This window comes from Erpetoichthys calabaricus, chromosome 10 (genome assembly GCF_900747795.2).
Source record: "Erpetoichthys calabaricus chromosome 10, fErpCal1.3, whole genome shotgun sequence".
Lineage (NCBI taxonomy): Eukaryota > Metazoa > Chordata > Cladistia > Polypteriformes > Polypteridae > Erpetoichthys > Erpetoichthys calabaricus.
The window spans coordinates 28,594,288-28,610,022 of record NC_041403.2 but is presented as its reverse complement, the minus strand read 5'-3'; the positions used below and the strand labels follow the sequence as shown (position 1 = coordinate 28,610,022).

General features: G+C 37.2%; 1 protein-coding gene across 1 annotated transcript in view; it reads left to right on the top strand.

Annotated features, from left to right (window-relative positions):
- The first annotated feature begins 1,461 nt into the window (after positions 1-1,461).
- Positions 1,462-15,735, top strand: part of glrx2 (glutaredoxin 2) — a 25,245-nt gene continuing 10,971 nt past the window's right edge. The window contains exons 1-2 of the mRNA XM_051932816.1: positions 1,462-1,634; positions 11,515-11,581. Coding sequence (XP_051788776.1) covers positions 1,585-1,634; positions 11,515-11,581 — 117 coding nt within the window. The 5' untranslated portion in view covers positions 1,462-1,584. The remainder of the gene's footprint in view (positions 1,635-11,514; positions 11,582-15,735) is intronic.

Here is a 15,735-nt window from a genome sequence, read left to right as displayed (position 1 = left end):
CCCCTAATATGCTGTAATAATATACAAATTGTGTTTGTAAGAACTACTTATGAATGCTTTGAAATCACTTCGCCTCCAGACTCGGTATGAGAAAAACCCCACATGTAAGATAGATAGATAGATAATTCTTTGCATTTATATAGCGCTTTTCTCACTACTCAAAGCGCTCAGCAATTGCAGAATAAGGGCCTTGCTCAATGGCCCAACACAGCAGAGTCACTTTTTTGCATTTGCAGGGTTCGAACCGGTAACCTTCCGATTGCCAGTGCAGATCCCTAGCCTCAAAGCCACCACTAGATAGATAGATAGAAGGTTTATTAACCCCAAAGGAAATTACTGGGTGACAGCAGTAGACAAAAAAGGCACAGATGTACATATAATAAGAATTGTAATAATCTACGGAGAATCAAGATGTTCTGAAACCAAGGTAGGAGCTGTTTCAGAACCAGCTTCTCAAAGGTCTTCATGAAGTATAAAGTCAGAGCAACTAGTCTGAAGGCCTTGGTTTCACTCAAATGCTCTTTTTTTGGCACTGGGGCCATGTAGGATGTTTCCCAAAGCTGGAAAATCTGCAAATGCAGGGAAAGGGAAAACAGTTCCTGAATGCCCCCATAGTGCTGACTGGCATGTTTTCAGCATTGTGGGGCTGATTCCATCCAGCTCTGTAGCCTTGTTCCTGCAGAGTTCCCCAGCCCTCTCCTCACTTAATCAACAGAGACAGTCTAAGATGTGAAAGCAAACTGGAGATCACAAGTGTGATATAATTGTAGGAGAAGGTAGTGCAGGGTAGAGATGGCAGTTAGGGTTCTGGAACCTTCTCAACTTGCACATTGGGGCTAGTAATAGTGGGCATATGGCGTGTTGTTTTATGCTATTTCAAGTTTGCTGATAATCTCGCTTTAACTCAAGTTGTTTTCGCTTTGCCTTCTTGGAGCATGCTCCCAAATGCAGTCTTGGATACGAGTAGCATTCATATCAAATAAATACTGGCTTGATTAATAATTTTGTGCAACCCCTGGATTATTGTTGTAGCACCCCAGTGTGGTTGAAAACCACTGTGTTAGACACAAGAGTAATATAAACACTAATAAAAGGTAAGACACATTTATCTTTTCACATATATTCTGCAACCTGCTAAAACCGTAGCGATGGCTAAACTTCTGTTCCCATCCATCCGTTCATTTTCAGATCCGTCCATCCTTAGCAGGATCGCAGGGAATTAAGCTGGAGCCATCCGAGAAAGCATCGAGTGCAAAACAACAAAAAGCCTTCAACAACTACCAAGAAATACTAGCAACTCAATGTGAGGGTTTGCTCTAAAAATCACAAAACTTGTGTGCCAGTCCATCGCAGATGTCTGTTCCGTGACTTAAATAAATACGAACGCAATTTTTGTCCACAGGCAGTTTAAAGGGCAGCTTGTGTAAATTCGGGGTCCTCCGATTACTACAAACCACAGCTCTTTCACTTCCTCCATGTGTTTGTGTCTGATGCGTTAGAATTGTTGCTGCTTTTCTGTATTTATGTACTGTACCACTGATTGTCAGTCTTTGCTTTGGTCATGAATGGGCCTTTTCGTTCGTGATGTTAGTGAACACATTTTTCTGTAATCTTGTTCGATATTTTTCTTGCAGGTTAGTTAAAATGTTTTGTTTACATCTGATGAATTTTAATGTGTCTTTTGTTGCACTTTCTTCGGGTATCGTCTTGTGAGCTTTATTAATTAATAACTCATCCACTACATAAGCATAACATGTTAGTAATAACTTATGGTTTCTATATATACTGTATATGATTTTCGTGAAATGAGACATTTGTTGGTAATCTATTTCTAAATTCTGACCGTCAGGGTCAGAGTATCAGTTATTATTTATGGCCTTTATTAAACACTAATAACGTAAAATCTGAAACAGGTTTTACTTCTCAGAAATCAAATAATAGAACTTTATTGTTCTGTCACATTCGAATGTAAACAATTAAAGATGTGAAGCAAATATAAGCGGAATTTAATTATTTTTATTTTCTTTATCGCCTTATAAACTTGTATGTTTATATCAGTTCTGATTATAAACAGGACGGAATTGGACTCGCAGTTGCCCATGCCGTTGCCTCGTAGTCTCCATAGCCAAGCCAGAGCTGGCATACCCGACCTTGTGAACGGACACCGGTGCTTTTACTGCGCTTGCGTGTATTCTTATTTGATACTATTTCCATATTTACTCTCATATGCTATATTTTTGTAGTATCTCAAATGTATTTTTAGGAATTAGTAACTTCAGATTTCCCCGTGGTTGTGTGCATGTACCCTGCAATCGGCTGAAGTCCATTCCAGGTTTATGTTCCGCTTTGCTGCTACCGGGAAAGGATTGGGTACCACGCATGTCTAATACACGATGTAAAAGAGTTCGGTCAATTAAAATTTATAGAGAGGCGTTTACATTTCTTGCTCTGAAATCGGTTCACTATATTTTAAGAGCTGAGCGATCAAGTACTTAATTCGTCTCATTTACGAGAAATTCCGGACCTGACTTCTGTTCCTAACTCGGCCACTGACTGAGAGCAGTTTACGCATATCCCCGGTATCGCTGTGGATTTTCTGTGAATTGTGGTTTCCTCCCATTTGACACTGGAGGCTCATTAGGTTTACTCGATGTGGGTGAGTTACTGTGATGGACTGCTTTCCTGTTCAAAGATGCTTCTTGTCTTGTGTAATATTCTTCTAGGATTGTCTACTGCTTTTAACACCTTGTAGTAGTAATACTTTTAAAAATTTCAGTAAGTTGAGAGATTCTGCTGAACATTACATTTTCAGTATTCTCACATATTAAAAAAGTTTAAAGGTTATTTCCACACTGTAAAGGAAAGAAGGTTAAAGACAACGTTTCGGTTGTAAAGAATTCATCAGGTGTGCAACTGAGAAGGAAAGCACTGGTCATGTAAATAGGAATGGATCAAACTCAGGGTAGATGAAAGGAGAAAAGGTGAGAAAAAGCTGCCATTGGAGAAGATGAAGGGAGAGATTAACCTTTAGTGTTATGTTCATTCCTGGAAAAACAAGTGAAAAACAAAACATTTTTTGTTTTTTTTAACAAAAAAAAGCTACTAGTGTAACAGAACCAATACCAAAATGTCAACATAAATACAGTAGGAAAGGCATGTATAGTGTCCACTAATGTACTGATACTGATTTAGCACAAGTCCTTCGAGTGAGATGTTTTGAAATGCCTTCAATGCACAGCCCAACATTGCATTTGGGACAGTAGAAGTTCTTTGTACACTTTTCTTATTTTTTCTGTTGCTTGAACATGATCTGCACTAATGATGCTGCCCTTTGTGTTAGTGTACTGTAGACTACCACATTTCCCCAGATATTAACATTGACAGTTGCTACATCTTTAGTAATGCTTAGCAGACTAACTTCTTTGTTGTCCTTCCACTTGATCTCATTTTACCTTTTTGCACAGAGAAGCTTCATGTAACCAGGCATATCACAGCGTTTTGGACGTGCAGTGACATATGCATCATTTTCACTGTTCATGTCAACGTCTCATGACCAATTCACATTGCCAGTGCTGTTGCTTGATTCAGCTAATGACTCAGTTTAACTTTGTTCAAAAACTGGTTTTGCAGCTTTTTGTTTGCATGCCGTTGTTATTTTTAGTTGATGGCTGCACCCACTGTTGAATATTAATGAGTTACCATTGAGTGGCAAAAGTCTTAGTAAAATGTATTTGTAGGATTATGCTATTTCTTCCACAAGATGGAAGCAGAATACAGTTTCCAGAATTATTTGGGTAAAACACTTTATATACGATCCAAAAAAGAGCATCCTGGGACTTAATCCTGTTTATATAGAATTAGTTAGGGCCAGGATGCTGCTGCTACACAAAGCAGTGTACTGACTATACTGTGCACATACTGTATGTAAGTCTGGAGGATTCCACCAGGTGGCAGTGAGAGATGCATTTGCAAAGGTGCAAAAAAAGACGGCAACAGCGACACAGAAAATGGTATGTGAGACCTTTAATTGTATCACATCATTATGATGGGGAATGTGCGAAGCTTGTATTGCCTATGTGAGAAATGGATGAAGAAAAGCACTATGAATACTTTTGTATGTCACTGTTTAAGTATGTTTAAGTTTCATCACACTGTGTTATCTTGCAACAGCAGAATCCCCACTGCTTTTCCCGGTTGTTTTCTGCATTGCACAGACGTTATCTGTTGCAGATTTGCTTCCATTTCGTCTTGCACATTTCCACATCCACTTTTAACATCATTAGTGTTACATTTTATCTCAAAAAAAAAAGTAAGAAGCATTGCATTTTTTTGTCTTGAAAAATAACATTTTTATTAAATCTCACCTTTCTACCATGCAAAACACTAAAAGTACATAGTCAGAAGTATATACAGGTAAAATTCTGTTACAACGAATATCTTTACAACGAAATTTTCATTACAATGAAGTATTTTTATGGTCCGACAGTTTCCCAATATGACGAGTCAATAGAAATCTCGTTACGACGAAGTACATTCATCAGATACTTTCATTATAACGAAGTGCCCAAAAGACCTTGATATGCCTGAATGAGTCATCTACAGAGCACTTTTTTCTGTGGTCGCAGCTCAGTTGTGCACAACGATCCCCAAACAGAAACATTGTAAAAAAAATTTCTTTCTTCGAACTTTGCTCGTACTGTTTTTTTGCAGTTTTTGTTTTCGGTGGTTTTCAGTGATACCTTTTACTTATTGTTCGTCAACATTTGAAAAACATCCATTGGAATTTAACTCATTGTCACCCTCCTATAAAAACGGCAGACACAAAAAAACGTTAACAGTTCATATCAGAAAAAAAACGTAAAATTTTTGCAGCTTTCAATTGCGGCAAAAAGAAAAAAGACATGGCCAGTGAATTTGGACACTGTCAACTTTCTTGAAAGACCGAGCAAAAAAAAAGAAGAAAAATCTCGGGTTGCAAATGTATGTGAATTGCTGTATTTGAAGACGTTGACAAAACAGTTTTTATGTGGTTAAGTGATGCTCGTTCAAGAAACATTCCTATTAATATGGCACTCGTTCAAGAAAATGTGAGGTTTCTAAACTCTTTTGGGACCTCCCACAACTGGACAACACGCCGAAGAGCGTCCCAAAGTGTGATCGCCGCGTCTGTGGAAGACTGTTTATATGTTGCCCGGGGCAACAGCAGGCTCACAGTTCTGCTGCATCTCTTTGCCAAAGCAAACTCGATGGGTAATGCAGGGAAAAGGATTACTTGGCCATTAACCTAGCCACAACCCTGCCTGACTGCTATGTCTGTTTATAGGAGTGGCAGATCCCGCTACAGTAAATAACTGTGCTGTTCCTGTTTCAAGCTGAATAAAGCTGGTTTTGCTAAAGTACTGAGACTCAGCCTCATGTTTTGGGGTGTAAGACAGGGACTTAGCACGACCCTGATCTTTTAGGATTCGCTTCTGTGGTGCCTCACTGCACTGCTGTGAGCCTGCTGTTGCCCTGCCCTGGTAACAGACAAACAGTCTTACATAGACACGGCAATCGCGCTTCGGGACGCACTTCAGTGTGACGTTCCTGGGGTAGGGGGGAACCCAAAAGAGTTCAGAAACCTCACAATATGAAGAAGAAGAAAAGGATGATTCGGCTTCTGATTGATAACTGTGCTGCCCACAACATGGTTCCGCATTTAGATAATGTTCGTGTTAAATTCCTCCCATCCAATTGCACAGCAGTGCTTCAGCCATTGGATTTGGGCATCATTCGCACCCTGAAAGTGTATTATCACAAGGAAATGCTCAGAAAAATTCTTGTCAGCATAACTTCAAGACAGGAGAAGATTAAAATTAACTCGAAAGAAGCTATTGAAATGATTGCAAAACGCCTGGACGCAAGTTAAAGAAAGAACTATAGTGACAAATACAGAATCTCATTACAATTAAATTTTTATTACAACAAAATATTTTTTAGGTCCCTGGAAGTTCATTGTAATGGAATTTTACCAGTACAATAATGGTACAAAAAATAATAATAATAATAATAATATGAACAGCACACTGCAAATGTGTGAGTGACGCAAGCATCCCTTTCTGCTTTCTAGAATCACTTTCGATTTCACTGACGGTTTCAGTTTCACAGCCTGAAGACAGATTCACGTTGTCATCACTGCTGATGAGAGGCATTTCTTGCAAGACCCAATTATAAGGCAAGGAGAAGATGTGTCTGCACCGTTGCCTGAGTAACGCTCTGCATTAATGTTTTTGGCACTTTTACAGACCAAGTAGTCATCGGGTCATATGCGAGACGCGTCTATACCATTGCCCGAATGACACTCTGGACTAACGATTTTAGCACTGTTTTTAACAGTTAGGTCTAATGCCAAGGAGGTTAAAATGCTGTCGATTTGATGGCAGCTGTTCTGACAGGCATGTTTGTTACAATGGAGATGTTGAGACGTCGTGTACCAAAACTTGAACATGCACGCAATACAGTTTTTTTTGCTGGTACTCAACTTACACACGTGTTGCATTAATTTCTGACAACATGCTCAAAGGACGCATCAAAAGAGTGTTGGGAACGTGTGGCAGGCATGATGTGTGCACATAAGCATTCTGAGTGTCAGGTATATCCTGGCCCTTAGGGTAGCGTCAAGAAGGTTAAATAGTTAGACAGTTATTAAGACTGTGATCTCAGGGTGAGGACAAGCTGAACTTATTATGTTTTATGATCCCCTGTGAACGAACACAGAGAGCTGTGTGGCTATGATCAAGGGATGTGAAGTGAAGCTTTGTGAGGTGTTTGATCTTAATGGCTCAGCTGTGCTCCCAGAAATGGTCTTCAGCCATCTACAAAGGTGATAAAGGGAGACACTAGAACAATTTTTATAAGAAATGCAGTAAATAAGATACTTAGACTAGCATGAGGGCTATTATTGAATATTGCGTTTACCATAGGGACCAGATAAAAGAGTGTTGTTGATGACATATACGCAAGTGATTTAGCGGCTCATGTTGTATCTCAGAGTGCCTTCTGAGAAATACGGCTCTCCTCTGTGACGTGAGTTGCAAACAACAATTTGGTATAGTTTGGGTGGTCGATGGAAGGAGGTCCAGGGAGGATTAGGAGAAAGGGCTCCTGTGGAAGGATCAGTCTGCAAAAAGTGGAATTTTTAATTTTCAGTTACTAATTTGTGTAATTAATTATATCAAATTCATTATTTATAATGAGCTTTTATTCAACTAATACTTATGGTTAATACAGAGAACAAATTAAACATTTTAGTGAAACTTAACATTTATGGCACACCATTTATTATGGCAACTCTGTTTTCACACACATATACTGTACTCTGTTATTAACACTCTGTAGTACTTAAGAAAAACAAATGATATTGGAATTCTCACTTTTAAACAGTGTTTAAAGAAAAAACAAGTTGCCAAATTTTGATGCCATTGACATAAATCTTTGTTCACCACAAGAGCACTCCTTTTGTCTGTGACGGCTGAATTCAAGTAGAAAGTCATAGAATCTAAAATACTGACAGCATCTCACACAAAAAAGATGCTAGGTATAAATAGTATTTAAGAGAAAGATGCTGCAGTGTTATCATCATTGTGGTTCAACAAAATTGCTGGAACACCTAGAAATGTACTTTGAAAATGCCATATTTATCACACATATCCTAATGAAAGCTTCTCCAGGCATACAGCAAGATCTGTAATGAATGGAAATAAAGTTAATGTAGATTTGCACGAATGAGGCCCATCTTTTACAGAGATTACACATTTTGGCAGTAACTTCAAACTTCATACTTATAAAGTCTTGTTTCATGGGAAATCAGTGTGATGTGCATGAGGTATCAAAATCAGTTAAGAATTCAGAATCTACTACCAAACTACAAAATGTTATTTCAGGTAATTCTTACAGTGCCTATGAACAGTACTCACCCACTGAGAAGTCTTCCCATTTTACTGTTGTACAACATGGAATTACATTGGATTTAATTTGGCTTTTTTGACACTGATCAGAACAGTAAGATACTTTACTGTCATAGTGAAAACAGGTCTCTGCAAAATTGTTCAATTTATGGTTGAATCATGTACTTGAGGACAGAAGTGGAAATCAAAGAGAAGTGCATAAGCCAGAAAGCACTTATTTCCACAAAGAGTTGTGGAATCCTGGAACAAACTACTGAGACATGTAGTTGAATCAAAAATCTTGACAACCTTTAAGAAATACCTGGATGGGATCTTGGAACAGCTTAGCTAGACAAATAAGCTGGATGGACTAAATGGTCTCCTCTTGTTTATCAGTTTTCTTAAGTATATTCTTACATGCTAAAGATAATATAAATATAAAACCCACAATAATTGATTTCATAAATGTATTTTTTTAAATGGTGGCTTTTTCTCTCTGCCATTCTCCCATAAAGCTGCCACAGGTGAAGCAGCTGGGTATCAAGTTGTTGTCTGTAGTCTGTCCAGTCTCAGCCAAGGGAGCTTGTGACTCCTTCTGAGTGTTCTGAGGTCTCTGTGTGGCCTCCCACACTGGCCTTTTTCTTGCAAGATCACTCAGTTTTTTTCAATAGCCTTTTCTAGGTAGATTTACAGCTCCATTTTTTTCATGGCCAAAGAGATGTTCAGTGACTTTGATGTTTTCTTGTCTCCATCCTTTGTGTTGTGCTTTTCAGTCACCTTTTCGTGAAGTTGATTCAAGTATTCTTATATCTTCATCACCACTATACTGACTCACCTCAAGTTGGTGCTTCCACGTCCATCCATCCATTATCCAACCTGCTATATCCTAACTACAGGGTCACGGGGGTCTGCTGGAGCCAATCCCAGCCAACACAGGGCACAAGGCAGGAAACAAACCCTGAGCAGGGCGCTAGCCCACCGCAGCTCTTCCACATTAAGGTGCATTTATACTACAATGAATTGAAACCCCAGACAGGTGATCCCCATTGAACCAATGTGACTTCTGAAACCAATTGGCTGCACTGGAGATGATTTAAATGTGTCATATTAGAGGTTGTATATTTATGCAATCAATTATTTTGCATTTTATATTTGTAACTAATTTAGACCACTTTGCAGAGATATATTTTTACATTATCATTAGTTTTTTTCTTTTGGTCAGTATCCAAAAAAGCCAAATCATATCCACTATGATTCAATTTTATATAAAAAAAAACGTGATAACATCATAAGAAGAATACGTTTTTGAGCACTTGAAAATATACTCAGGAGTCAGGATGCTACGTAGATTTTGCAAAATAGAAAACATCCCACATTGGTCATGTCACGTTTGATGTCTTTTCCAACGATTTTCATTCATAGCCTTCATTTATATAATCTTAGGGAGTTGGAGGCAGTCGGCTGAGCTCTCTCATGTGTTACTCACCCTAACTAGTCTGTGAGTTGCCCTGATAAACCTGTTTCATTTTGTCCTTAGTATTAGGGGCAGAGTCTGTGTACATGAAAGCTGACAACCAATGAATGCTTATTTGGTACTAAAGTTCTTACAGTGAGGAATATCGCAAGCAGATGTTCTGGACCTCAAAAACAGTAGAGAAGCTCATCTGTCTAATGTCTGTTGTTTTACGTACAATACAAAATGGAAAAAAGAAAAAAAAAGGCTGAGACTGCAGCTGAACTTGCTGTACTTCTTAACCCTTTATACATTACCAGCTGCAATTGACAGCATGCTACTGGTTGTTAAAAAAGGTGCGAGCATGACTGTGTTGCAAAGTTTAAAAGAAGTCGCGTAATCTGACATGCCTGGCGATTTTCAGTTGTTTAAGGTGATGTAGTTAACAGTATTTCTGAAGAAGATAAACCTTGAGAAGTCCACTGTTTTTTTTTTTTTTGGAACAAGCAAAATTGAAGTTCTGCTGACCCATACTATAATGTCACAGACCTCACACTAAAGTCCACGACTGTTGTGTAATATGATAAGCTGGTTGTCTGTCACTAACCACTGATACTCAACCTTCCAGCCCACATTGAAAAACATTCAGTAATAACCAGAGATAATTTCCACAGTTTAAGAAAAAAAACATTATTGCAGTATTAAATCAGCACCTCTTTTAAGGATGCAGTAGACTAAGAGATTTTTTTAGTCTTCACTGATCTACAGAAATTCATCTTTATTATTCTTTAGCGAAGCAGGTAAATCATTCCAGAGCTTGGGGCCTCAGTGTCTAGTGTTATTTGTCCTTGTAGTGCTTTTTTATTTTAAACTAGCTGAAATACCCAGCGTTGCCCGGGAGGAAAATAAAGTGTTTTTTTTAATTGTTTGAGAAAAATATAATTTAAAAAAACCACAACTTTAAAAATAAATTAGCAATGACAACTCATTATCTTGTATGTATGTTATCATCCAGTTGACACTCGGAACTGACCAACGCTATTTAATTTGAAAAGCAACAGGGGCGCGGTGGTGGAGCTCAAACATAAAGAATGCTGGCAGTCACCTCCAGTTCGCCGTCTGGTGGTCGTTCCGAGTGTCAACTGGATGATAACATGCATACAAGACCGCAAGATCACTCCACACCCTACCCAGAAGGGGTTGGGTTAGGGTTGATTTCACCCTACAGTATTTTTAGTCGACCAATGAGAAACGTATACCAAGTTTCATGAAAATTGCTCCAGCCATTCAGAATTAATCCTGGAACATACATACACACACACACACATACATTGACTTTTATATATATTGTAGTTAGACTGTGTGATCTGTAATTTATTAATTAGAAATTTCTGATGAAATTGTCTGTTTAGAGTTTTACATATTAAGATTTTGAAATGAACACAAATGTGCCTAGGGATTTAATACATATTATTTTTTTTATTTCTATTAATGATTCTTATAGCTACATTTTGAATTAACTACTGTCGTTAAATAGAATGATTTGAGCAGTCTTTGAATAAAGCGTAGCAGAAATAAATTCTGATGAATATAAATATATGAATTACATTTTTTGTATCCTATATTGTGAGAAAATGTAAACATATTTCAGTATTTCTTACATTAAAAAAACAGGTCATGGATGGTAATAGTAATCCATCTAGCCATCCATTTTCAAACATGCATAAATCATCTCACAATCATAAATCCTGTGGACTATTCCAGAAGAATCAGGTACAAGCAGCAACCCATGGCTGTCCACTGCTAAATACACATCTTCACTGGGTTAGAGTCACCATGTAACCTGAATTGTGTGTGTTTGGAAAATGGGAGAAAACCACAAACAGAACTGAAGAGAGGGTGCAAACTCCACAAAGGCTGAGCTGGCATTTAAACAACAGAATGGAGCTGTGAAGCAGTAGCGAAACACCATTGTGCTACCATGCTGCACTAACTCAGGTCATTGGTTTTAGAAATAAATTGAAGAGATCAAAACTAAATTAAGAAAACGTTTTAGGCGTCAGTGTTTAAAAAGGACTGAACATGTAACTCTGTGTAATAAATCATCATATGAATGGAAAATATCTTTTCTTGCAGAATGGGGAATTTTATGTCAAGTACATCAGGAACCTTCTCAAAGACAAAATCTGCTAGTTTTGTTCAGGTAGGCTGATTTCTATTTGAAATTCTTATTATGATAATTACTAGAATGTATAGGAGTTTAAAGCAAATTGATTGGCAGTGCTTGCAGTGTTTTGTGCCATCACTAGTTTTTGTCATAAGTTTGATTTATTAGTATCAGGGCCGGATTTATATGAAAAGAGGCCCTAGGCTATTCCACTTATGAGGCCCTTTCACCTTCCATTTTTAAGTTTGTAAATTACGTAAGAGATAATAAAATTTTGCTAACAATTTGAATGTAGGCCCCTCTTGATCTTGAGGCCCTAGGCTGAAGCCTAGTTAGCCTATAGGAAAATCCGGCCCTGATTAGTATACTCTAGCAAGCATAAGAAGATAAATTTGACATTTTCCATCAGGAATGTCCGTGTCTCATCATAAATCTAGTGAAGGCGAACTACTTCTGGATTATATGCAAGTGGGGGGAAAAGGGAGAATTAGCTGGTTTCAAAAATATACAGTATATACCCCATTGTGAGTGAGAATTCTAGTCATCACTGAAGTGTGCTTTTGTAAATCAGGATTGTAGAAGCAACTTCAGTCTTTATTCACACTTGCAGCAATGGGCTGTAGATTCTGAGACGTTGACGTTAAATGATCTTTAGGATAAGTTTTGGCATTCTGGGTCAAACTAGTTTAAAACAGTACATACACCACAACTAATGCAAGAAAATACTTTATTTTTCATTTTATTTGTAATAATTTATAAAAAGTTTGAGATAATGCAGTTGGGAATCTGAAAATAACACATTTTAGAAACAGCATGTTAGAATCATTAGAAATACTTTTAAAAAAAGTGTTGCCGAAGTTATTTTTAATGTAAATAAAACTGGCAACAATGAGTGGTTGAAAGTATAATTTTTCAAAAGAGAAGACAAAATGAAATAAGGAGGCTTTTATTTGTTTGCATGCCTTGCGTGTTATATATTTTGGCCTTGTGGGGGTTCTCTTCTGGTCCCCCAAACCCAAAAAATGCCATAGAAACTAAAAATAAGAAAAAGAGAGGTGTTATTACAACTGAAGACAATAAAGAAGGTTACATGACTTTGGAGGCAAAAACACAACAGATGAGGCACTAAAACAAAATTACAATGACCTATCACACCTCTCTGTCTACACCTTTCTTTCTCCCTTCTTACATGTCTCTCTCCACCTGCCAAGTGAACTCTCATCCATTCTTCACCTGAGCAATGGCCAATAGACACTTTTATACTGGATCCCTAGACTAATTCTAAGATTACTTTCAGTCTTCTCTGAAGTATACTAGTGATAAAAAGTTTGGAATCACCCAGAAATATAGAAACTTATACCTTTATTTTTATCAAGATACCATTAAATTGATTTAAAAATACAGCAAAGACATTACTAGTATTGCTAATGACCGTTACTGCATGAAAGGAATTTTTTTTAATCTATTATTCACATATAACCACAAAGCATCATTTTCAGCTGTGTCTTGGCTATATTTTTAAATCAATTTAATGGTATTGCAATTTTAAAGAGATAGATAGATAGATAGATAGATAGATAGATAGATAGATAGATAGATAGATAGATAGATAGATAGATAGATAGATAGATAGATAACTTTATTAATCCCCAAGGGGAAATTCACATACTCCAGCAGTAGCATACTGATAAAAAAACAATATTAAATTAAAGAGTGATAAAAATGCAGGTATAACAGACAGTAACTTTGTATAATGTTAACGTTTACTCCCCTGGGTGGAATTGAAGAGTCAAACATGTCAATTTACATATGTCAAACATGTAAATTTCTGGGTGATTCCAGCCTTTTGACTAGTACTGTACCTCCAGATCAGGCATAGCCCTACAAAACCCCAGAGGCAGACTTCCCAGAATTCCCTCTGGTGTATCCAGCTGTCTTATTTCTAAACAAAGAGCCAGAAAAGCCTGCCTGGGCCTCAGTAGCAGCTTCCTGCTGTTAGCAGATACAGGACTGGAGAATGTCAGCACTTTTATTGTTTCCTTCCACTAAATTTACATACCTTGAATAATTCAAGGCACAATTTTTTTTCCTAAATCTACATCTGGAATCCCTTTCGGGACGGGTTACTATTAACGTCCTGTCTGGGATGTGTTCCTCTAGCTGTTCATACAGGCCCTGATCCTAACCATCTTTGCAATAAGAATAGCTATTTTCATACTGGAACTGGGACTGAATATATTCAGAGAAACCATTATCAAGGTGCTCGGATCATTATATAGTACTGTTGTGTTTCTTATTTTTCTTATCCTCATCATTTACACTCTGCTTTTCCAGACTGACCAGGCAACCTGTTAACTAGTAACTTCTTCCATCTCTTCCTGGGAAATTAGCAAATGCCCCAGTTTTGGTGGAGAGATAAACTTTTAAAATGTCTTGGGTCTATCAGTGGATTTTCTCCCAATTAGCCATGGATGGTTCATCACTTCCTAGCCTTCTCCTTCAAAAAATACCCTCACCCCAGGGGGCATCTATCTGGAGTCCTACCTAAATGACCTTGACTATAGCTGTTGAATGGAGTTAATTATGTAATACTGTATATTTCAAAATATTCCTCTTTTTTATTTGACAACAGTTAAAAGTTTATCATATTTGTAGAATTAGAAATTTATGAATCTCTTACACCAAAAAAAAAAAAAACTTCACTCTGGTCAACTGCTTAAATCTTTTTTAATCACGGAAGTGGGTTTTAAGGTTATCAGCAGTCTGCATGGTAAGAATGGGATTACTCTGTTTCTGTCATCTAAATTTAGCTGTGGCTAATGCCTTGTGAAATGAGCCCTTATGTTTGTAGTAGTACCGTCAAACAATAATTGAGATCAGAATGTTAATAAAACAAAATATATTATTTGAATATCTATTTTAAAGTTTTGGGGCTACATACCTGTTTTTTTGCCATATGAGGTATATATTATTAGACCATGTGCTATTTTCACAATATAAAAATGGTTAAACTTTCATAGATAGATAATACGTTAATTTAGATTTAAAGAATTAAAGATTAAATGCAATCAACAAGCAATTACGGTATGTTTGAACACAATTAGCCCCTCAAGTACTGCTAAAGACCTATCTGTGCTAATTACAAATAAAATCTTTTGTTGGTATACAGTCTATTGTGTTATTAAATATATGTAAATAGTTAACTTTTTTTCTTTTGTTGTCTGAGCTAAACGTTTTTCATGGTGTGCCTATTTTAAATTCATTAAAACAATCCCTGTCACACCATTTTATTAAATTAACAATGCATTTTATTGTCTTGGATGCATTTAACCAATTGTGTAATAGTATTCTCACATTTAAAGATGGTTTGCAAGCTGGGTAGTTTGTTAACCAATCATCAGCTAAGTGCTTTATGTGAGCTGCCACAGGTATACTGTGAGTGCAGTTCAAATTTGTGCTTGAGATGAAATCAAAGTTGGTTAAAGCTGGGGAAGACATAATGAATTGTTAAAAGTAAATGATGAGGGGCTTGATTAGAGGAATGGCTGGGAGCTGAAGGACAATGCACTGCCCCTGGTGTTTGCTTCTAGATGTTTATGTTCTGCACAAGTGGAAAAATATACTGTTAACGCATGACATGGATCAAATTCACAGGCCAGCCAATTTACATCAACATTGCCAAGAGCGACAGCCATCACATTTACAGCTGTGTCTACACAAAAATAGGCATTTCCACATTTATTGCAGAGCATGAAACATCATTTACAATAACTCAGTCACTCAATGACTTGTGTAAAAAAAGGAAAAAACTGTTGTGGGACACAAATGCATTTCTAAGATAGACTGGACACTCAGCTTCTTTACCGGTGTAAATGTTATTTTATATTTTAGTTTTTATCCTTAGTTAATCTGATTACTGTCCATCTGTCAGTTATTTCTGTTACACTTCTTATTTTCATTAATGTTGCACTCCCTTTCATGTTAATAACTATTAAAAAAAGCATTGTACTATAAAGTAAGAAGTTTACTTAACATTGAAATGCTGCATTATCCTATTTCAGTTATTGCACTAGTTAAATATTCACTTATCAATGTCCATCCATCCATCCATCGTCTCCCGCTTATCCAAGGTCGGGTCGCGGGGGCAGCAGCTTGAGCAGAGATGCCCAGACTTCCCTCTCCCCGGCCAC